Source organism: Sceloporus occidentalis, unplaced genomic scaffold (genome assembly GCF_023333645.1).
Source record: "Sceloporus occidentalis isolate IW3139 unplaced genomic scaffold, rSceOcc1.0.p SCAF_2, whole genome shotgun sequence".
NCBI lineage: Eukaryota > Metazoa > Chordata > Lepidosauria > Squamata > Phrynosomatidae > Sceloporus > Sceloporus occidentalis.
In genome coordinates, this window is record NW_028316982.1 from 53,620,994 (window position 1) to 53,643,808 (window position 22,815).

Consider the following 22,815-nt stretch of genomic DNA (forward strand, 5'->3'; position numbering starts at 1 on the left):
TTTCTCTCTTCCTTCTTTCCATCCTACCTCCCTTCCTTCCGTCCTCTCTTCCTTCCTTTCTCCCGTTTCCCATTCTTTCTCCGTTCCTTCTTTGCTCTCTCTCCCTCTCTTCCTTCCTTCCTTCTCCTGAAAAGACCTGCCCCAAGCACCCTGCTCACGCTGTCCTAACCACAAAGGAGGACAAAGCACCACAAAAACCTCTCCAGCACTTCAAAGGCACACAGCTTTTAACCCCACAGCAGCCCATTGCTGCCCAAAGGCAGGTGTTTGGGGAGTAGTGGTCTCCCTCTTCCTGAGGATGTCGCCTGGTTCAGCTTGCACACCCCTAATTTACCTTGTTGAAGCAATGTGGAGGAGGAGGAGGAGAATAAAGCCTGGGGCCTCTCCTTTCTCTTCCCAGAGCCTGGCCCACTCCCTCCATCTCTTCAGAGATAAAAGGCAGAGGTTTGGGAGCAATGGTGTCTCCTGGCGCAGCCCACAGACCCCTGGTGAATCCCCTGCTCTGAGGACCCAGCTTTAAATAGATCTGCTGCACATTGAACAATGCTTCAACAAGAAATCAAAGCCAAGGCTGGCCCACAGTCATCCTAACTGGTTACACTGCTGAGTTGTCGCAAGCAGCCTATTTGCGGCAGATAAGCTCGGTGGACTTTATTTCCCTACAGTTGTTGTATCACAGTTTGTCAGGTTCACAACGCGTTCCAGCCTGAGGAGGCCCAACAGCACTAGGAAATGCAGAGTAGTGAAGCTTAAATCATTATCTCCACAAAACACACATCAAAATGGATATATGGAATTGCACATACCTTTAAAAAATATTTGTAAACATATCAAGAACACACACACAAGGCAAACACCTATCAGTACTTTTGAGACTGGTTAACAGCTTCTGTGGTCCACTTCTGCAGATGCAATGATGGAGTGATATTACGAGTCCCAAATACAGTGGGCCCTCCACATTCTCTGGATTTAGGGGCACAAGGCCCTCTTGAATGTGGAAAAACCCAAATAACGAAACATTGGGTTTTTTAACCTAAGGGAACACCTTTCTAAGAATCTCTAGGTCCTTCAGTGCAGGCCTGTGGTCAAGATCTGCTGGACATTGACCACAGAATTGCACTGGAAGACCTACAAATGCCTAGTGTTTTTTCTAGGAACCTCTAGGTCCTTCAGTGCAACTTCTGGTGGACATTGACCAGAGTCAGGCTGGAGGACCTAGAGATTGCTAGAGAGAACATATTAATCAAATCTGTGAATAATCAAATCTGCAAACGTCAAAGCCGCAAACATGGAGGGCTGACTGTATTCTAACAGAGTTGCAAAGTTGTTCAAGTGGGACAGACTGCAGTTACAGGATACAGATTGACATGCCATAAATCTTCATTGTTGGGTAAGATGATACAGGTTTTTCAAGTGGCTGATTTGTTTGTATGAAAGTGTGTGAAAACAATAAATCTGCTCACCAAGTCAGTTTGTTGGGAGTCAAAGCCTCTGAGATTTCTTTTGTTAGTTGTGCAGTAGTGAGGACTTGGATATGTATGTAATGTGCCAAGGAATCACACTTCTGATAATGGACTGGACTTTGTAAATTTATTTCATTTCACCTGTAGGACAAAACAAATACGGGCTCCATCCACACTGCGGAAATAATTCACTGCCGTGGCTCAATACTATGGAATTCTGGGAACTAGTCTTGTGAGATATTTAGTCTGCTCCATCAGAAAGCTCAACTACAAATCCCAGGATTATATAGGATGAAGCCACGAGTTAAAGCAGTGTCAAACTGCATTAGTTTTGCAGTGCAGCAGCAGCAGCCATGTATTCCTTTCTTTCTCGAGGCTCCAGTCATGTAAAGGCTACTAGTTGAATGGGAACCTCACTTCCAAGGGCGTCAATGTTCTGTGGCAGCAGTGAGCACAGTACACTCCCGAGATTATGTTTGCTGCCACAATCTTTGTTGGATTACCCTGGGCTGGCTTTTTCAATTAAGACAAAAAAAAAAAAATGTGCCCATACTAGCTAGCTGCCTCAGAAATGTCATTCATCTTTAAATAGACCCTCACACAAACACAAAAAAAGGACATCTCTGATCATTCCCCTATTTTAAGTTTGTGCTGCCCCCCTCCGTTGTCCAGCCCTGCCCTACAACCTGGGATGGGGAGATCTGTCTTCCACATCAAGGGTGCTGACCTCTAAAGCAACAAAAAGGGGGCCCATGGTGGTGAGAGGATGTAAACCTTCTACAAAGGAAGGTCAGGTGTTACGTGAAACATAGACCCCTGACATAGGGCTGCTCTCTTTACTGAGAGCCTCACTTCTTAAGAAGATATGCTGATGTCTAATACTGTGAACTTTTATTGTTCTATCAGGCAACATAAGCTCTTGTTTCTGTCTCAGGTAAGTTATATATAGGTTCTCCCATGGTGAGACCCCCAAATCCATAATGAATTGGGTTGTGCTACTTATCTCTGCAAACCAACCAATCTCAGCAAGATTAATTATATGTTTAGCCTGGGTTCAGATGCAAGAATTAGGAGAAGCTAGTTATTGGAAAGCAAAAAATGGAATGTATTAACACTGCAATCCTTGGGGTGGGTGAGCTAAAGTGGAAAGGAATGGGACATTTTGAGCCAGATAATTCTAGTTTCACTCAGGAAATGAAAATCTAATAAGAAATGGGGTACTTTTAAGAGTGAGAAGAGATGTTGCAAAAGCAAAGGACATAACGCCCACGTTGGACATGATGGTTTCAGGGAAATCCCTTCAATATAATATTAATCAATATAAAAACAGGACTTCTTGTTAATCATACACAATTGGAATGCAAAAGTAGGAAACAGCAGAATCAAAGATCTGGCCTAGAATCAAGAAATGAAACAGGAGAATGGCTGACTAAATTTTGCAAGGCCAACAGTTTATTACAAACACATCACTCAAACCTAAGGAGCAACTGTATATATAGGCATCACCAGATGACCAATGCAGAAATAAGACTATTGGCCCGAACAGATGGCCCTTTTAAGCCACCATCCTGGCAGCTTCAGAGTGCAGCATTTTGATGCCGCAGGTCAAGAAGCCAAACTGAAGCTGCCCAGAAAACAGGTGGCTTCATGACACTGCACGCTGCCTGAGCATCATGAAGCTGCCATGGGGCTGCAGCAGGGCCAGCAAAGCTGGATTTTCCCCAGCAAAAAAAGGAGCGGATCTTATCCGCTCCTTTTTTGGCTGCGTGTGGGGCCACAGACAATGGGGGCATGAAAATTGGAGAAATATCAACAATTTAAGATATGCAGATGACATTATATTGTATTGCTGTGTGTCTTGAAGTCATTTCTGCGTTATGACCTTAAGAACGTATGGAGTTTTCTTGGCAAGATTTATTCAGAAGTGGTTTGCCATTGCCTTCCCCTGAGGCTGAGAGCATGTGTCTTGCCCAAGGTCACCCAGTGAATTTCATGGCCAGGCTGGGAATCCTGGTCTCCAGAATTGTATTCCAACACTCAAACCACTGTGCCATCCTGATTCTCTGATGTAATACTACCAGCAGACAATACAGTCAAGCCCTTGGCACCAGCTGGCTAATCATCCACAGAATGGAGCATCGATGGATGGCCCCACCCTTATTGTTGTCAATGGTGGCACATTCACGCAGCTGCATCAGTACAGTCACCCATACGTCACACATCCACTGACAATAGGATTTGAGATGCCATGCTTTCTGCTATCCCCCCGCCCCCAGAGGGTGGTAGTGTAAGAGAACCTCTGCAGATAAGTGCAAAGGCAAGTGCAAAGGAAAAGAAAAATAACCACAAACCATTTACCTAACTTTAAAGTAGATGAAGACATTGAAATAATTACATTTCCATACCTTAGTTGTCATTATTCAGAATGGAGACTGCAGTCAATAAACCAGAAGGCTAGAACTTGGGACAACCATTAAGAAACTAGACAAGATCCTGAAGTGCAGACATGTCACTGAATACTGGTTAGGATTGTCCATGCCATCATATTTCCAAATTCTTTGCACCATTCTGAAAGCTGGACAATGAAAACTGATAGGAAGAAAACCAGGTCACTTGAAATGTGGTACCGGAGAAGAATGCTAAGGATATCATGGACTGCTAAAGAGAAAGAAATGGGTGCTAGAGCAAACCAAGATTCAAAACAGACTGACTGCCCCTGACAAAGCCACATTGGGGCTGCAGCAACCATACGTCATGGCCCCAATCTGCCTTTTTGCCAGCCGAAAAAGGAGTGGCAAATTTGCAAGACCTGAATAGGGCTGTTGATGACTTAAAGTCCCCCATTCATAGAGTCAAAAGCTGTAAACAAGACTGGGTTCACTCATGGTTTTAAACTCCCTCCCATGCACTGGATAAAAGTAACACACAACCCCACCTATAAGTTTTCTCATTGTTCTAGGTACTGACCACTCAGCACAACCCACTTAACTATCAATTCCAATCAGTATCATCTGATCCTAGAAACAGAACTTCTCTTTTCTAGTTTCAACATCCCTAGTATCATGAAACATGCTGAAAACTGTGGCTGTATTACTCTACCTTTTTTGCTGTCTCACTAGATGCAGGTATCATGAAACACTTGGGAGCTTTGTTGGAAACATAAGAATCCATCCCCTTTCATATCCCTACACCATTCCATTGCATCCATTTTAGATTACCTTAACACATGGATGATTTTCAGTTTCAGTAAAAACATATAGCAAGAAAACCCATTCAGTTTATTCAGTTTGTAATCCATGCCAGCAACTACCAATTTTGGGATCCATAACATGTTAATTATGTTCAAAATGATCAGAGTGGCCAATCAAATTTAAAACTGGCTGTAGGATTTAGTCACAGCTACGTATAAACCTTAAATTTAAAATATTTCTGCTGTATCAACAATAAGGATATAACTGACTTTGACAGCATCTCACTGTTCTACTATTCAGAAATAGAATGTATAAATGACTAATTGACTTTCAAGTAAATGATTTATCATGCTCCACAGCCTCAGTATTATGAAGCAATGCATAAGTTGTTAGCAGCACAGAAAAGCAAAATTGCACCTTTAAAAAATTCTTTAACAGAAAAATCTAGTTAAATGACAATGTACCAAGATATGGTCACATATGGATATAACATTACTGGAAATTCCAAGTGCCCTTTTCAAGGTACAGAAAATGAACATCTAGGAAATCATCTGTGAGATCACGAGGTTTACACTCATGCTTGATTAGATGTTCTGAGAAAGTGTGTGTACAAAACACAGTAATGGAAGATCAGAGAATATGGAAACACAGTATTCAACTTTTTCAATACTAATGGAATCTACACATTATTATCCGGGAACTGGCCCTTGGTTTTTTGTAGCTAGCAGATCTGTAATTACTTCTGCAACGATGAATACAAAACATGGCTTTATTCTTTCATTAGAATTTCCACTACACCACCTCCTTTTCATAACATAATACTTTTCATAGTACATATTCCCTACTTAAATAGAATACTCATTTCACCCAGAGTGTTTACTACAAGCAAGGGAAAGTCCCATAAGCTAATATGTAATATAAGTCGACAAGAACTAATGTCGGCTGTATGAAAAACTTTGATGTGTAAAAATGCTTATACCCTGAGCAGGATGTTTGCTCTTAATAAAATAATTTTAATAAAGATGTACATATGAGTAAGTTGTCAGCATTTCAGTGATATAAGCTATAGTACAATCATAAGAAACGCAGCAGCATTAAGCATAAGCCAAGAGACAGAGTACCAAACTATATTTACTGTATACAGTAGTAAAGGACAAATATTGTACAAATTGGTGAATAAACAGCAAAAGATTTAAAAGAATATTCCTCCTTTGCCCATATATAACTGAGGGGAAAAAGATTTTTCTCCCAGTAGGATTTCTTCCAGGGCAATGATCTTACAGTTACATATAAAAGGCAGAAAATGAACTTTTGAAACAGTAATGAACAGCTTACTGAAACTGAACAAATAAACCTTACTCTTCACTTGGACATACTCAAGAACATGACAAGCTGGGTGTTTTTACATCAATTCAGTTAAAACTCTAATTTGGGGGGAAGCAGTACAACAAATCTCATTAAGAATATGAGGTTTTAATAGATGTTTTATGTTCACCCTCTTCAAAGAGTATACATTAAGCTTGAGCAAAAATATACTTACATTTCTTGTTTTAAAATACAAAACCTACTTTAGTTTGAATAATGTGGATCAGAAGCTAGAATCCAAATAACTCTCTGGAGTACTAAATTCACCCATCTTCTGGCTGTGTTCCACCTGCATCACACTGCACACTGTTTCAGAGGATACCCAAATTTAGATGGGAAGAGAACTCCAGGATGCAAGAGAAGATGAACCAGAGGCAGGGATCAGAAGACCCTGGTGCATATGGAAAACACAACTCTTTAAATGCCAGACTATATTGGAAAATTGTGAAAATTAAGCATATAAGATCAGCTTTTAAAAGTGTTGACAGAAATAAGGTATATAGCTATTGTCTAAAACCAATGAGAAATAATGATTCTCATTGGGTACTGTCTGATGAGAATTCCTTCCACATGTCCCATTAAAATGAATGAGTTGCACAGCAAAGTTTCTTAGAGGTTTCTGGTCCACTGCTTAAAGATAATAGTGCTCAACCCTGGACATGTGATATTTAATAGTAGCTGTGAACGTTAACATATGGAAATGCTACAGCAGCTGACAAACTCAAGATATTTCATTACTTTAAAAACTGTTTGATTCTATGCTATTTTATTATGAAAAAGCACATGTACATTTGCATTATCTTAAATTGCCACTATGTTCAGATTTATATTTGAAGGTACTGCCCTTTCTGCATATCCCATTAACAGGTTTAAAGTATTAACTGTATTAAATGGTAAAACTTTTTATCTTCTTTCCCAAGTCATCTATTCTGAGAAAAAAACCCTTACTATTGCAAAGAAAAATATTTCAATATTTACATTACTATAATTAAACAGTAAAACAAAAACAACAAAAGCTAGAAGTAATTATTCTTGTTTTACAGTAGGTTGGTATTTAGGCCACCATAGGAACAAGATGACAGCAAACAATATCAAATATTTTACTTATTTGAAAATTTAATTTTAACTGGGCCCATTTTTATGATGCAGTTATTTTCCACAGATACAGCTTCGATTTGCACACGCAGGGTATCGGGAACAGGAACAGAATTTGGATAGGTGTCCTCAGACTATGAGAAGATTCCTGTATGACTGGCATGTTCATTTGTCTACCATTTAATATCAAATCCAAGAACAGATGACAAACTGAGGTGACCTTTCACATTCCTCTTCCCAAAATGACAGGGTATTTAGCACATGCCACCTGTCTGCTGTTGAAAGACATCAATAGTGTCTTCATCTTCCATCTCCAACTGTAAAAACAAAATTACTTGATTTTAAAAATTAGGACTTATTTCTGGCAGTTATGTTAACTTTTTGCTCGCATAATTTTTTTGTTTTGACAGCAAAGATAACAATGAGTCTTGTGGTGCTTTAAATACAGTATTATAAATGTGTTAGTCTTTAACTGTTAACAGATTCTGTGTTGTTATTACTTGTTACACATTCTTATGTATAATTTTATTGTCTTATTCAGAATCACACTGTTCAAAAGTTCATTGTTAAAAAGTAGCATTTATCCATCACATCTTGTTTTCCTCCTCACCAATCTATCCTTCCCAACTCTCTCAAAGATTCATGTTGAATTTCAAAAGTGAGTAAGTAAACAAGTTCAGATTTACAGGCCAAATTCATTCAGTCTAACATCTTTAGCTTTAATTGTTACAATATATCCTATATTCACAAATGAGCTCTGTGTAAAACAGAAACAGAATTTCAAGAATACAACAATGCTGCTTGCCATACTTTCTTAAAATAAACACAAAGCATTTACTTAGCAATTCATTTTTTAAGTATGCCAAATGATTTCAATAAACTTCAGTGCAACAAACAAAATAGGTACTTCCTAACCTCTCTTGTATACTTAAGAAACACAGTGGTCATGCATTTTAAATGTGTGTATCAAAAACCAGTATATTTGAAGTGCATCCTGGAAGTCAAAATAAGCTGGCTATTAATGAAAAAACCTTCAAATAAACTACAAAGAGAACTTGGAAATGGAAGTGGTTAACATTTCTTTTTTCCCATCTGATCTTAAAGTATGGAGCAGCTAGAATTTTCCAGAATCCCACCGCAGCGGGAGAATTTGATTGTTGCACTTCCTAGTACTGGAATTCGTATGGGGAAAAAAACAGTTCTCTCTCTTTTTACCCAAGTTCTCCACAGAAGTGGTGCTAATAGTTCCTGAAGACACACAACACACTAGGGAGAAATTACTCCTCTACTCCTTCATAAAAAAAAATGTGGGGAGGAGCGGAGTCTCTTCCTTCTAATGGGATTTTACAGAAGTATTGCAAGGTATTGCTTCCACCTTATGCTAAAACTCAGCACATGGGCAAAAGCTTTTCCCAGATGTTTTATATGAGCAATGTAATTATGGAAAGGGAAGGGTCAGAGGTAATGACAGATAACTATCTCTAGTAGGCCAAGCCAAAATCTCAAGACCCTGGTACTCTGTTGTTACTAATGATTCAACTGCACAAAATCAAATCTACATTTAAGGAGCAAAAGAATTTCTGTTTTATGCATTTGAAAAATTCCTAACATACAGAGAGTAACTACAAGCTCATCTTAACCTTTATAATATTTAAAAAACCTATTCCTATCTTACCTGTGCTGGGGTGTCCGTTTCATTAATGGGCTGTCCATCAAATCTGAATCTAATCTGTCTCATTGACAATCCCTGAAAGATAACAGATGATATATTTAAGAAATCTTAATTCTTATCAAAGTTAGATATTGCACAGATATATCAATATTCCAAATATTTAAAAATGAGAACTGATGTATACGTATTTTATATGTCCAATTCAACTCAGGTATGGCGTTAGCTTCACAGTATTTCTATACATTTGTCTAATTTACCAAGCTAAGCAGGGCTACTAGGAATACAAATAATGGGATGGTATATCTTTTCTTTGCTAGTGAAGAGGTGTGTCTGTATAGATTCTGATGAACACAAATATGTATATAAAGTAACCAGCATGCCAACAAAAAGCATACTGAATTCCATATTCTTTTCATTTTCACTTGTAGCCTTCAAGGCAACAGAGTAAGCTTAATTAATCATAGGAACCCTCAGATGTATCCCATCACATTGCCCATCAAAGAATGCTCTCTCACTCTTTCTGAAAGTTGTTGAACGAAAGTGAAATAAACTGTGGTACAGGACTGATGCAAATAGCTTCCAAAACACTGACTGACCCCAGGTGTCAATGCTGATTAGACATTATACTGAGACAAATTAATTGTATTAAATGGAATTATTTCAATTTAAGTGATAGTAACATTTAAAGTTCTGGAAGCAGAAGCATATGAGATTATGTAGGCATGCCTGGGTTAACAAAGCTCCTTTTTACAAAATCTTTTTATAGGAGCCTAGACCAGCAGATCCCCCCTTTTCTTGTTTTCTGTCAACTGGAAGGTTTTCTGAAGCACTGGCATTGGGAGCATGGTGAAAGAGAACTGGATAAAGGCCGACATTTAGTGTTGGGTTATAGGAGGATGCCTTTAGTAAATGCAATAAAGCTCCACTTGGGAAAGAATGGGATTCACTCAATGTGATTTTACTGTAGCTCTGTGTGTTTATGTACACAGGTAAACAGTTGCATCCAGAATCACTTACTGAGCATATGCGAAGACAAAAACAAAAGAGGGCAGGGGAAGGGGGGGAGATTAGCCTGCCTCACCAGCTATTCTGGCATGTTGGAAAAGCACATATTGCTTAATTTCACCACCAAAATGAAAACCTTAAGAAAAGTGGGTGCTGTTGGAAAAAAATGTTCCAGGATGCATTCTGGAAGAAGCTTTCAAGTGGTCTCTAGAAGATTCAAAATCTTTTTGTTAACTTAAGTAAGGCATACCTGACCTGGTTATTTTCACATGTGCATATGTCAATATTGAATAAAAAGTCTTCTGTGATATGTTGAACTTCTCTGATTTTTTGAGGTATAGGAAACTATCCTTATTCTTTCCATGTTATTTCTACCTCTGATACCAAAGTTTCTGTTAAAGAAATAAGTCCTGAAACATATTTACTTTGTTAACTGAGGTATACTTGTATAGGATACCTGTATGTTTCAATGTACCAGCATAATGGATTTATATGTCAACAGTGCATTAGTACTTCCAAAGTAAGAAAACATTTCTACATCCAGAATCTCTCTAAGAAATAAATCATGAACATTTGAGGCATTTCAAATACTTAAAACACTTAAAATATCACAATATGAAAATATACACATTTCACTTTTTTACCTGTCTCTCGCAATATGCCTTCATTAGTTTACTTAGCGGTGTGTGTCGTTTTATTTTAAATTGGACCACCGATCCATCTTGACCAGCTACTTTTAAATTAATATGATCATTCTCTGTTTTTACTCCTTCCTGCCAAGCAAAATAGAAAAGTACATATCAGTATTTGTGAGGTAAAAGTTAGGGAGTCAACACTAACATATCCAGGAATTAAAAGCAAACTATTACTAAGTCACAGCTAAATTATGAAACACTGATTTCAAAACAGGTATGGTAAACAGTATATGAACTGATGAAATAATTAGAAATACTGTAAATTACAACCATTGTATATTCTGAAATGGCAGCAGGTAGTCAAAGTACAAAAAGCACCATTAAGGCTACACAATCGTATAACTCTATTCAATGCTTGGTTGAAAAAGCCCAAAAGATAGCATTCCCCTAAACTAGAGCACTTATCAAAGTCCAATTCTGGAATGTAATTCAGAGTTAATATTGTCCATTATGTGCAACCTAGGATCTTTCCATTCCTCCAGAACCTTGTAGCATGGAGCAGGCTGCAATAACAGACACGGACTCTCAAATATTTCAAGAAACACTCCTTGAAGCCTGGGTGTAATCTATAGTCAATACTGTCTGGAAATACAGTGAGCCCTCCACATTCGCTGGGATTAAGGGTGCAGGACCCCCATGAAAATGAAACACCACAAATAAATAAAAAACCACTATTATTTTTACCTGTGAGAACACCTCTCTAATAATCTCTAGATCCTCCAGCACACTCTATGGTCAACCTCATCTGGAAGTTGTTACCATGCCCTACCTCACTCTCTCTGGATATGGGGTCTCATTATTAACATCTAGCATTGGGCATGTTTTTGAGAGGTCATAATGACCTTTGAAAACTAGGAAGTTACACATGTAAGGACATGTTGACTTAAGGATGCTGACCAAAGAACATGTGGGAGATTCAGATAGGACTAAAATAATGCTAAATGGGTTTGCTGCTTACTCCATCCCACCAGGCTCTTTGCATCTCCTCTCACAGTGGAAACAAAGAATCCCATCACAAAAGCAGTTAAGGACGATACCTTTCACCTCACCCCAGATAGGAATTCACCCTTCCTGTCCTACTATCTAGATTGTCTCAAATTCAATCAATATTTTATTATTCCAGAGTTGTTATTGTTGTTGTTGTTATTATTATTAATTTCATTTGTATGCCACCATTCTCCCAGAAAGGACCCAAGGCGGCTCAAAGACTTTTTTTTTAAAAAAAACATTACAATAAAATTTTTAAATCTTTTAAAAACCATATAAAGTAACAGCATTATTATATGCTGCACATCTGCTTGAATAAAAACATCTTAGCTTGGAGGGGCATTGCAGAGGGCAGGAGCAGCCACCAAGAAGGCTCTCTCTTGTGTCCTCACCAGGCAAGCTTGCAATCGTGGTGGAAGCGAGAAGGAACCTTTCCCAACATTATGAACCTCACTTTTAAGTATTTTGTTCAATACATGTCCACTAACTCTTGAATGATTTGTATGTTTGGGTGCCTATGTAGACAACACAAAGCACACTTCTGTCCCTCTTGTTGCTCACATTTTAGTCCATCTTATGATGAAACTATCATGGACTTTTCTTGGCAAGATTTGTTCATAGGTTTGCCACTGCCTTCCTCTAAAGCTAAGAGAGGGTGAACTGCCCCAAATCACCCAGTGGGTTTCCATAGGCGAGTGGAGGACTTGAACCCTAGTTTCTGGGAGTCCATTACGCCACACTGGCCCACACATCTATCCATCTGACTATTTTTAAAAAGATAATCTTTATTATACATTTCACACTAATACAAATAGTACAATCCATCTTACTATTTGAATATTCAAGCAAATAAATCTCCATGGAAAAGGGTTAATTGTGAGATCCTAAAGCATACTGCTATAAATCCAATCAGTGTTGATCGACTGCTCGATGAACACTTAACTCAAACTTCACTAAATCAATGCAGCCGCTCTAGTTGAACTGAAGTCACTGTTTTGGGAGAATTCAAAGACATAACCATGTTAGGCTGAAAAATTAGTATGCAAAGGGATCTTGTAGTAACTTTGAGATTAGCTGAGAGAAGTTGATAGAAGGAGCTTTTGTAGACTTGAGTCTACTTCGCATACTGAGCTTTAATAGACTTGACCCGACTTCACCAAATGCATCTCAGGAAGTAGGTTCAAGTACCAGCTTTTTTCTTTCAGTTAGTCTCAAAGGTGCTACAAGATCCTTTGCATGCTCAAGTCTCATTAAAATGTAAACCCACTGGGTGACCTTGGGCAAGTCACACTCTCTCAGCCTCAGAAAATGGCAATGACAACCCCTCTAAAGAAACTTGTCAACAAAACCCCATGATAGGTTGGCCCATAAGTTGGAAATGATTTGAAGGTACACAACAACTCAATAAAGAAGAGAAAAGGCACCTAAGCACAACTTTCCAAGGCCCTCTTTTCAAAGGCAGCTGCCAAATCTTACCAACGCTGACACAAGCTACATCTGCACTGAAGAAATAACACCAATTGTTTGACATGGTCTGAAACTGGATTATTTCTGCAGTGTGCTTTGGACCTTTGTTATCTTTCTTGTTAATTTACACAGGTAAGTGCAAGTGGGACTTTGCTGGCACTTTTAATGAATGAACAGACGCAGTGTGCAAATGCTTCATTATGTCAGTTGTGACAGTCTGTAGTGGACAGTAATGAAGGGCAAAGACAGTAAGTCCTAACAGGGCTTTAAAAACACTCTTTCATTCTTTCTTTGCACCCCTATATTAAATGTTAAGAGCAATGTTATGCCTTCTTGCTGTTGTTTTGGTCTCCCTTTCCCCTCCTCTTTTCTCTCTTTTACACACTTGTGAATTGAGTCCAATTCTGAGAACTATAATTTTTTTATCTTTTCTTAATCCTCTCTTCCCCATCCCCCCCAAAAAAAAACCCCAATGCCCAGAGTAGCAACCTCTCCCTGGGAGCAGGTGGGCAGTGGCAATGCGAATCTGAATGAAACCAGGGGGCAAAGAAAGAAAACCAGGTGCAGCTTCATGAAAGTCCAACAAGAAGGGAAGTGGCCAAGTGCCGTCTCAGTCCCTCCCGACAATGAGGGCATGGCGGTAATGTTGGCAGCATGGTGCAGTGGCTGGAGCGCTGGTCTTGGGACACATGGGTTCGAATCCTATGTTGGCCATGGAAAGTCACTGGGTGGCCTTGGGCAAGAAGCCACACTCAATCAGCCTCAGCCCCTTCCGAAGAAGGCTTGCAAAGAAAGACCCATAATGGGGTCGCCATGAGTCTGAAATGACTTGGAGGCACAGAACAACCTCAGCCAAGGCCAAGAGAGGCAAGGGCCCTTGGGGTCTCCTCCAACTCTAGGATTCCAAGCACAGCGTGGAGCTGGGAAAACACCTTTGAGAAAGAGGGATGCTCAGAAGGTGCCAAAGGGAACCCACGTTACTATTATTATTATTCAGGAGGAGGAGGAGGCTCTGGAGGTGCCTAAGGCCAGAGGAGCCTGAGTTATTATTATTATTACTATTATTATTATTATTATTAAGGAGGAGGAGGAGGAGGCGGCGGCTCTGGAGGTGCCTCAGGTGAGGGTAGCCCAGAAGAAGATGGTCGAGGAGGTGGTGATGGTGGTAATAATAACGATAATAGTAATAATAATGATAATAATAATAATAGGGAGGGACCTAAGGCGAAGAGATAATAAAAGTGCCTAAGGCCAGGGGAGCTCATGAAAGGTATAATAATAATAATAAAGAGGAAAAGGAGGAGGAGGCTGTGCCTAAGGAGAGAGGAACCCATAGTTGATAATAATAATAACAATAACAATAATAATGAGGAGGAGGAGGCTTGAAAGACGCCTATGGAAAAGGGAGCCCATAATTAATGGGAATAATAATAATAATGAGGCTTGGAAGGCACCTACGGTGCGGGAGACCATAATAACAATAATAATAACAATAACAATAATGAGGAGGAGGAGGCAAGGGCAGCCCATAATTAACAATATAATAATAATAATAATAATAATAAGGATACGTGCCTAAGGTGAAGGGAGCACTGTACTATAATAATAACAATGTAGAAAGAGGGAGGCTGGGGAGGCGCCCAAGACGGAGGGGGCTAGAAATAATAACAACAATAACAATAACAATAACGTTGTATCCCTTCCTCCTCCTCCTCCCCTCGGGGCTGGACAGAAGACGTTAGACAGAATACAAGCGCAATTAAACAATGAAACCAACTCGAGGAGCATTAAAGCCCCTCGTGAAACACACCACCGGGAAGCCTCCAAGGCCCGCCCGCCCGCTCGCTCGCCTGGCCGGCTTCCCTTCCTTCCTTCCTTCCTTCCGGGTGAGGCGGGCCCGAGCTCCCTCACAGCCGGGGCGGGGGAAGAAACGCCCACCTCCGGGCCCGGGGCCAAAATAGGAGGCGAAGGCGGCGGAGAAGAGGGTCTCCGGGCTCCCTTCCCTCCTTCCTTCCCCTCAGAGGGCCCCAACCGGGAGCTGGGGACCGGGGCTGAGGGAGAAGGGAGGAAGCGGCTCTGCGGCTTACCTTCGGCTTTTCTTCGGACATGGCGGCGCCTGAAGTGAGGGAGTGAAGCCTCTCAGAGGGAAGCGAGTCCGTCCGCGCCTGCGCGCTCCTTTCTCTCTCAGTCCCTCAATCGGAACCCCTTCAGACCTCGCTTCGCCTCTCCCGCCGGCAGCCGTTACCCGCGAGAACGCGCCCCGCGACCCACAAACCCCGGCCCCTGATTGGCCCTTTCCGGGGTCACGTGAGGGACGTGCGCGCTCCCGAGGCGCGCTCCCCTTTCAAAGCGATGCTCTTCTCCTCCTCCTCCTCAAGGGGGCGCGCTTCGGTGGAAGGGGTGGAGCTGCGGATGGCGCCGAAGGTGTGCGTCATATGGCCGGCGGAGATGGAGATGGAACGCGAAGAGGAGAGAAGGGGGCGTGGCCTGACCATCGCGAGGCAGGAGCCAAAGGGGGCGGGGCCAAAACTTAGCGCGAGGAGAGGAAAGGGGGCGGGGACTAACTATCGCGAGGCAGGAGAGAAGGGCGGGGCCAAGCCTTAGCGCGAGGAGGGGAAAGGGGGCGGGGCCTGACTATCGCGAGGCAGGAGAGAAAGGGGCGGGACCAGGCCTATTTTGAAAAAACTGTGGCCAACCGCCACTGTTTGAATTCTCCTCAGCCCCTGAGAAGACTGGGTCTGCTCAAGGAAAGAGGCCTTAGTTCTTAGCAGAGTGACCTGTTTTTCCAGTACATGTCCCAACATTTTCAACCTTCTTGTCCAGGAGCTATTCCAAAACGTCCACCATTTTGAGAAGCATGCCTAAGAAGCATGGGTTTACATTTATATGAGTGGGTTTTCTTTAGCTTTTATTTGGTCATGTCCTATGTTGTTGTTTTGAGTGCCTTACATTAGGACATACTAAAACAAATGGCAGTACTTGCCCATAGGGAAACCATACTTACCCATAGGGGATCATTGGAGAATACATGCCCATAGGGGATCATTGGAGAATGCTTGCCCATGGGGGATCATTGGAGAATGCTTGCCCATGGGGGATCATTGGAGAATGCTTGCCCATAGGGGATCATTGGAGAATGCTTGCCCATAGGGGATCATTGGAGAATGCTTGCCCATAGGGGATCATTGGAGAATGCTTGCCCATAGGGGATCATTGGAGAATGCTTGCCCATAGGGGATCATTGGAGAATGCTTGCCCATAGGGGATCATTGGAGAATGCTTGCCCATGGGGGATCATTGGAGAATGCTTGCCCATGGGGGATCATTGGAGAATGCTTGCCCATGGGGGATCATTGGAGAATGCTTGCCCATGGGGGATCATTGGAGAATGCTTGCCCATGGGGGATCATTGGAGAATGCTTGCCCATGGGGGATCATTGGAGAATGCTTGCCCATGGGGGATCATTGGAGAATGCTTGCCCATGGGGGATCATTGGAGATTGCTTGCCCATGGGGGATCATAGGAGAATGCTTGCCCATGGGGGATCATTGGAGAATGCTTGCCCATGGGGGATCATTGGAGAATGCTTGCCCATAGGGGATCATTGGAGAATGCTTGCCCATGGGGGATCATTGGAGAATGCTTGCCCATAGGGGATCATTGGAGAATACTTGCCCATAGGGGATCATTGGAGAATGCTTGCCCATGGGGGATCATTGGAGAATGCTTGCCCATAGGGGATCATTGGAGAATGCTTGCCCATAGGGGATCATTGGAGAATGCTTGCCCATAGGGGATCATTGGAGAATACCTGTCCATAGGGAATCATTGGAGAATACTTGTCCATAGGGGATCATTAGAGAATACTTGTCCATAGGGAAAGATAGGGTCAAGCATTCAATGTTTCCCTGTGGGCAAGTATTCTGCAATGATTCTCTGTGGGCAAGTATGGTTTTCCTATGGGCAAGTAATGTAAGTTGTTTTAGTATGTCCCCTTACATTTTAGAGGTGCCTTGTTCTCCTTTTGGGTTCTCCATCTGGTCAACCAGAAAGAAGGACAAGGCACCACAAAATGTAAGGTATTCAAGGAAAATGTAGGAAGTGACCAAATAAAGGCTGGAAGCACATATATAAATTCACTACATACAGTTTATTTACAGCTATGTTGCATGTAATAAGTTTTACAATACTGTATACTCAATCCTGTTTTTCTGATGGATCTCTCTTGGTTGAAATGCCTTGTTGGCTCACAATATACTTATAGGTCGCTGAGCAAGACTGTGATAAATGAGACTCATTGGACCAGTGATTCCCAAACTGGTCTTCCAAGCCTTTTGGATTTCAACTCCTGAAAGTAGAAACCTGATCCTCCTCCCTAATTACAATCAATAGTGAAAGATATTAATATTTTCTCCCAACCAAACCACTACCCTTCAACACCTAGGCAGCACAGAATCAAAATAAAATGAACAGATCAATATCACTGAGACTGACAAAAGGTAGATGGGGTCCCCTAGTACAGCCATACTACAGAGTCCTTATGTACTCAACCCTGTTTTTATGACTGACTTCTCTTAGTTGAAATGCCTTGTTGGCTCACAATATACTTATAGGTCTCTTAGCAAAACTGTAATAAATAGGACTGATTGGACCAGTGATTCCCAAACTGGTCTTCCAAACCTTTTGGACTTCAACTCCCAGAATCCCTGACCAAGATGGCTGAGGCTTCTGGGAACTGAGTTCCAAAACAGCTGGAGGACCAAAGTTTGGGAACCACTGGATTATTATTATTTTTTTATTTTTTTTAGGTATTTATATCCCGCCCTTCAGCCCTAATGGCTATCAGGGCGGCTTACATTTATTATTATTTTTAACCAGATAGTTCCCTGCCCGCAGGCTTACAATCTAAAAGATTAGGATTAGACACTTGCCCTCTCATCACCAGCAATATCAATTCTCCTTGTTATCTATGAGCCGCCTTGGGTCCCTCTGGGGAGAAAAGCAGCATATAAATGCAATAAATAAATAAATAAACGTATGTGTAGGCCTTCCAGATAATCGTTTGTTATCTGGAGAGAAGGGACTCCCATTTATCACAAAGACAAACACTTGACATTGTATTTTTACTAGCCACAATAATACTATTATATTATTTTTACTAGTATTTTTACTAGCCTTGACTGATTCTACATTTAAATCATTCATTTCATTTGTCCATTCTGCTGAAATTAAAGGGGAAAAAACTTTCATTGTTTATATTGATTCTTCAAGCAGCTCATTGCCTAACATGTTTGCTGTCCATTATTTCAGAGCACAGACACTTTTCCAGAGCTAACATGTAGCAGCCTCCTTGGTGCCTTGGTGTCTTAATTTCATCAGTTCTGGTAGCCTGACAAGATGTTTAATAATGTGTTTCTGTTTCAAAATAAATAAACAAACAAACTAGGGCCAGCCAAATATACTTTGCTCCCTGATGTGAAGAACAAAATGGTACTACATTCCACTAACAGAAACTAACTAAGCTGAAGCTTGATAGAAGAACAGTGGCCTCTTTGCTGTGCCCAAGGACCATAGGCTGGCTTAGCGGGCACAGGAAAGGCCACTCTCCACCTCCCTTCAAGAATTTGCCCCTTCAGTCTCCCCAACTGTATATCTAGCTTGACAGAACTCAGACCACAATATGTTGCTCCTTGAAAATGCTGTTCTTTCCACAGTTTGAATAGCCATGATAATCTGGAGTAACATCTGGCACCTGATTGAGTCAAAGAGGCAGTGCACACAGTGAACAACAAGGTACTACCCTCCTTAAGCAACTACTGTACTTCCTGATCGTTCCTAGTGGTGGATCAGATGGTAGATAAAACCATTAGATGAAGGAGTGAATCTCCAAAACCTCTCCCTCAAAAGATGTAATAATTGCCTCTTTCATTTTCAGCAGTGAAGAAGATATGTCTGTGTAAACACATGCCAATTTGCAAAAAATTAAAAGGAGAAGCAGCTACTGTACTGCCTGATCCTTCCTAGTGGTGGATCAGCATGGTAGACAAAATTATTAGACTTCCCAATGAAAGAGTGAATCTCCAAAACTTCTCTCTCAAAAGATGTAAAAATTGTCTCTTTCATTTTCAGCAATGAAGAAGATAGGTCTGTGTAAGGAATGTCAATTTGCAAAAAATTAAAAGGAGTAGTAGTGACTTTGGCTTTTTTCTGAAACAAACCTGATCTTTTTATATGTCCACATTTGTAAATTCGAACACTATCCTATCAAGTTTCAGATTCACAATTACTATTTTTGTGTGAGTCCTGCTTCACGTTATGAATATTCACAAGTGCTAGGCTTGATCACAGGCTGATCACACCTTGATCACAGGCTGAAAGGTTTCTTCAAATCCCCCATGAAGATGTAATAGAATGCAAATTTAAAATATCTGTTTACCAGTTCAGGAACAGCAACATATCTGTGAGTGCAAATAATATTCTCTGTCTCTTATGGATTTGCCTCCAAACAGTCAAAGCCACTAAGTATTTTGCTTTATAGGTCCAAATAGTGTCAGTAGAGTAACAATGAATCAGAACAGACTCCCTGATTTATTGTTGCAGTTAATGAGCCACCAAAGCAAATTAAAACTGACAAATATGTCCAAACATTTGCACATTTATATGGAGTTAATAATCCATATCTGGAATGACACAAATCCCGGCATTCTAATGCAAAGCACAGTGACAAGTTCAGTCATACAGACAGCTATATTGTGTATATTGTTGGTCTTATTCCAAGTAATTTATAGCAGATTTGCTGAAACTGTAGGTGGCTCCAGATAGACAAGAAATCTGAAGGGTGTGTGTGTAAGTTTTCCAATGACATAAGTAATGTTTACAAGTATGCTCATGACTGCAGTGATAACTCACTAGAAACTAGACAGGTTTCATTGGAAGGATTTGGGTAAGTTTTCTGGAGCTCAAGGAAGTATCTGCCTACAGTTATGATTGAGTCATAGAGTTCCAGACCTTGGGATAATATTTACTGGTAATGAATAGAATATACAAATGGATCTAAAACACTTATAAGACTATCAGACTGGAACCATGAGGATAAAGCCTGAGAAGGTACACATCATCTGAAGGTAACACAGGAAATTGGGCAATGATCCAGATATTTGTTGTGTACCAACAGCCCCGCATTTAATATTGGTTTCTCCACATATTCCCAATGATTGTCCATCAGGTTACAGTATGAGTCATTTTATTTGAATTGCCTAATTGATAGGCATACTACACACTGTATATACCCATGGTCATTTGTATGAAAACAGCATGGGTCTTCTACACTTAGTATGTTGGCTTTGTTCGCCATCTAAGTGAACATGATTTCAAGTGAAGCTGTATGCTTTTACAACAAGAAAGGGCACCATAATACCAGGAAGCATTGATCTCCTCAGCTAGCAATAGCCTCATAAAGTGACCTTCAAGACCTGTATTAACCTGCAACTCCTTCAAAACCGCCATGTGGCATATTGTAAAGAGAATACTATAGTAATAATTCTGTTATCCACTGTTTTCTATAAGAAAAGAGAATATTGTTTAAACTTAAAATAGTCCCAGTAATGTTTTCCTGAGAGCTTATCTCTTGAGGCCCGAAAGAGAGAACTTTACAGCCAGACTTCTGGCAAAGTTTCCGAATTATTTTTTTCCCTTTTAAGTGTTGAACTGAATACATTTATCGTCTGTGAGTGCTGGATGTTGTGTGAATAGTTGAGGCAAACGTTCCTTTCGCAAAGGATTTTGGATGTGTACACACAAAGTAAGCTCTAGAGACTTATTTGAAATTCTAAGGAACTTAAGAGAATTTAAATTGGATGTTGTTAGTTCTTACTGACGCATGCCACATCTTGTTGTCACATTGATCAAAAGAGTAACTTAGGGATTCAGCTGAAAGTTTTTGTATAAATGCTGCTATGGTCTCACATCTCTCTGCCCCCCCTCCAAAAGAAAAAGAAAAAAGAAACTCTTGGGTAAATACTGGTGCTTTTTCAGTTCTTTCACTCTGTAATCATGGCTTGAAGCTCAGTCCTTAATGTAGTCATAATTCCCATTGCTTAAATGTAGCTAATTCCACTATTTACTTGAGGAATGTCTACTTGCTTAGATTTTGTTTTGAGACAGAAAAAAAGGAGGAAACCTATAAAAAGGCAAATATTATCATAAAAATGCCTTGTTTTCAGTAACAGGTTCCTTTGAGATGAGCTGTTAACCTAGGAGAAAGATTGTCCTGAGTGTGACCTGGCCCACTGTACAAAGATGAATTATGGTTTAGAAAGGTCACAACTCCTTGATTCTTTTCCAGTGGGTCTGTTAAAACAGCCAGACCAGTGTTCTGTACTCACTTACCTGAGAGTAAGCCCTGTTAGGGCTTACTGTTAAGTAGACTTATCAGTCAGTGTTTGCCCTTCATTACTGTCCGCTACGTACTGTCACAACTGATTTAATGAAGTATTTGCACACTGAGTCTGTGCATTCATTAAAAGTGCCAGCAAAGTCCCATTTGTATTTACCTGCGTAAATTAACAAGAAAGATAAAGAAAAAAAGGGAGACCAAAACAGCAGCAAGAAATGTCTCACAAAACTACAGTTCCCAGAATTGGACTCACATCTTGGAATCAGTTCACAAGTGTGTAAAAGGCAGCAAAAAGAAAAAAGGGAGATCAAAACAACAGCAAGAAGGCATACCATTGCTCTTAACATTCAACATGGAGACGCAAAAGAAATAATGCTTTTATGTCTGTTACAGTCCAATCTTAGCTGTGTGTTTACCATATGTCCCTTGTTGACTTATGGAGATCCCATTAATTTCATATGATTTTCTTCGGCAAAGAATACTCAAGAGGTGATTTTGCCAGTTCCTTCCTCTGAAATATAAGCTAATAATAATAATATAATTTATTTCTATACCGCTATTCCAAAGATCACAGCGGTGTACAACAAGTAAATAGAACAATAAGAACAACAAACCCAATACCCCAACATACACAATATCATATTACAATAAAACAATAAAGCAGTTAATGGTTAAAAACAGTTAAAACCATGCAAAACAACCCCATACAAATGGCTGAAGATGGATACCACCAATTACATTGTCAGGGGAAAAAGAAGAATACCAACAGGCTCATGGGGGGAAAGCCTGGCGGAATAAAAAGGTCTTCAGGTTCCTCTTGAAACCATCAAGGGTGGTAACTGTACGGAGCTCATGGGGGAGAGAGTTCCAGAGCTGAGGGGCCGAAACTGAAAATGCCCTCCGAGATGAATTAAGCCGAGCATCTGGAACTCTTAACAGATGTTTCTCACCCGATCTGAGAGTGCGAGGCGGATTGTATGGGGAGAGGCGGTCCTCCAAGTACCCTGGGCCCAAGCTATTTAGGGCTTTATAGATAATAACCAACACCTTGTATTCGGACCGGAAGCGAATAGGCAGCCAATGAAGATCTTTCAGGACTGGTATATGGCTGGCCCTGGAACATCCAGTAACCAGCCTAGCAGCCATATTCTGCACTAATTGAAGCTTCCAGGTTTGGTACAAGGGTTGCCTCATGTAAAGCACATTACAGAAATCCAATCGAGAGGTTACCAGAGCATGTACCACGGTTTCAAGGTCCCCCTGGCCCAGGAAGGGACGCAGCTGGCGTATCAGTCGAAGCTGATAACAAGTGCTTCTGACCGTCGCATCCACCTGGGAACTAAGGTGAAGCGACGAGTCCAGGAGCACCCCCAGAGTGCGAACAGAGTCCTTCACAAGGAGCGTGACCCCATTCAGGACAGGTGGAAAAATTTCCTTACCCGGGCCAGGAGAGCCTATCACCAGTACTTCCGTTTTCTC

The 22,815-nt window shown here is 40.9% G+C and overlaps 1 protein-coding gene across 1 annotated transcript; it reads right to left on the reverse strand.

Annotated features, from left to right (window-relative positions):
• Nucleotides 1-5,646: 5,646 nt before the first annotated feature.
• On the reverse strand, nt 5,647-15,370 carry LOC149318315 (small ubiquitin-related modifier 3). Its single transcript, XM_089509404.1, has 4 exons — nt 15,028-15,370; nt 10,436-10,564; nt 8,790-8,861; nt 5,647-7,431 (listed from the first exon to the last, which is right to left on the reverse strand). The coding sequence occupies exons 1-4, from the start codon at nt 15,046-15,048 to the stop codon at nt 7,369-7,371; spliced, it is 285 nt and encodes a 94-aa protein (XP_089365530.1). The 5' UTR covers nt 15,049-15,370; the 3' UTR covers nt 5,647-7,368.
• Nucleotides 15,371-22,815: the final 7,445 nt, after the last annotated feature.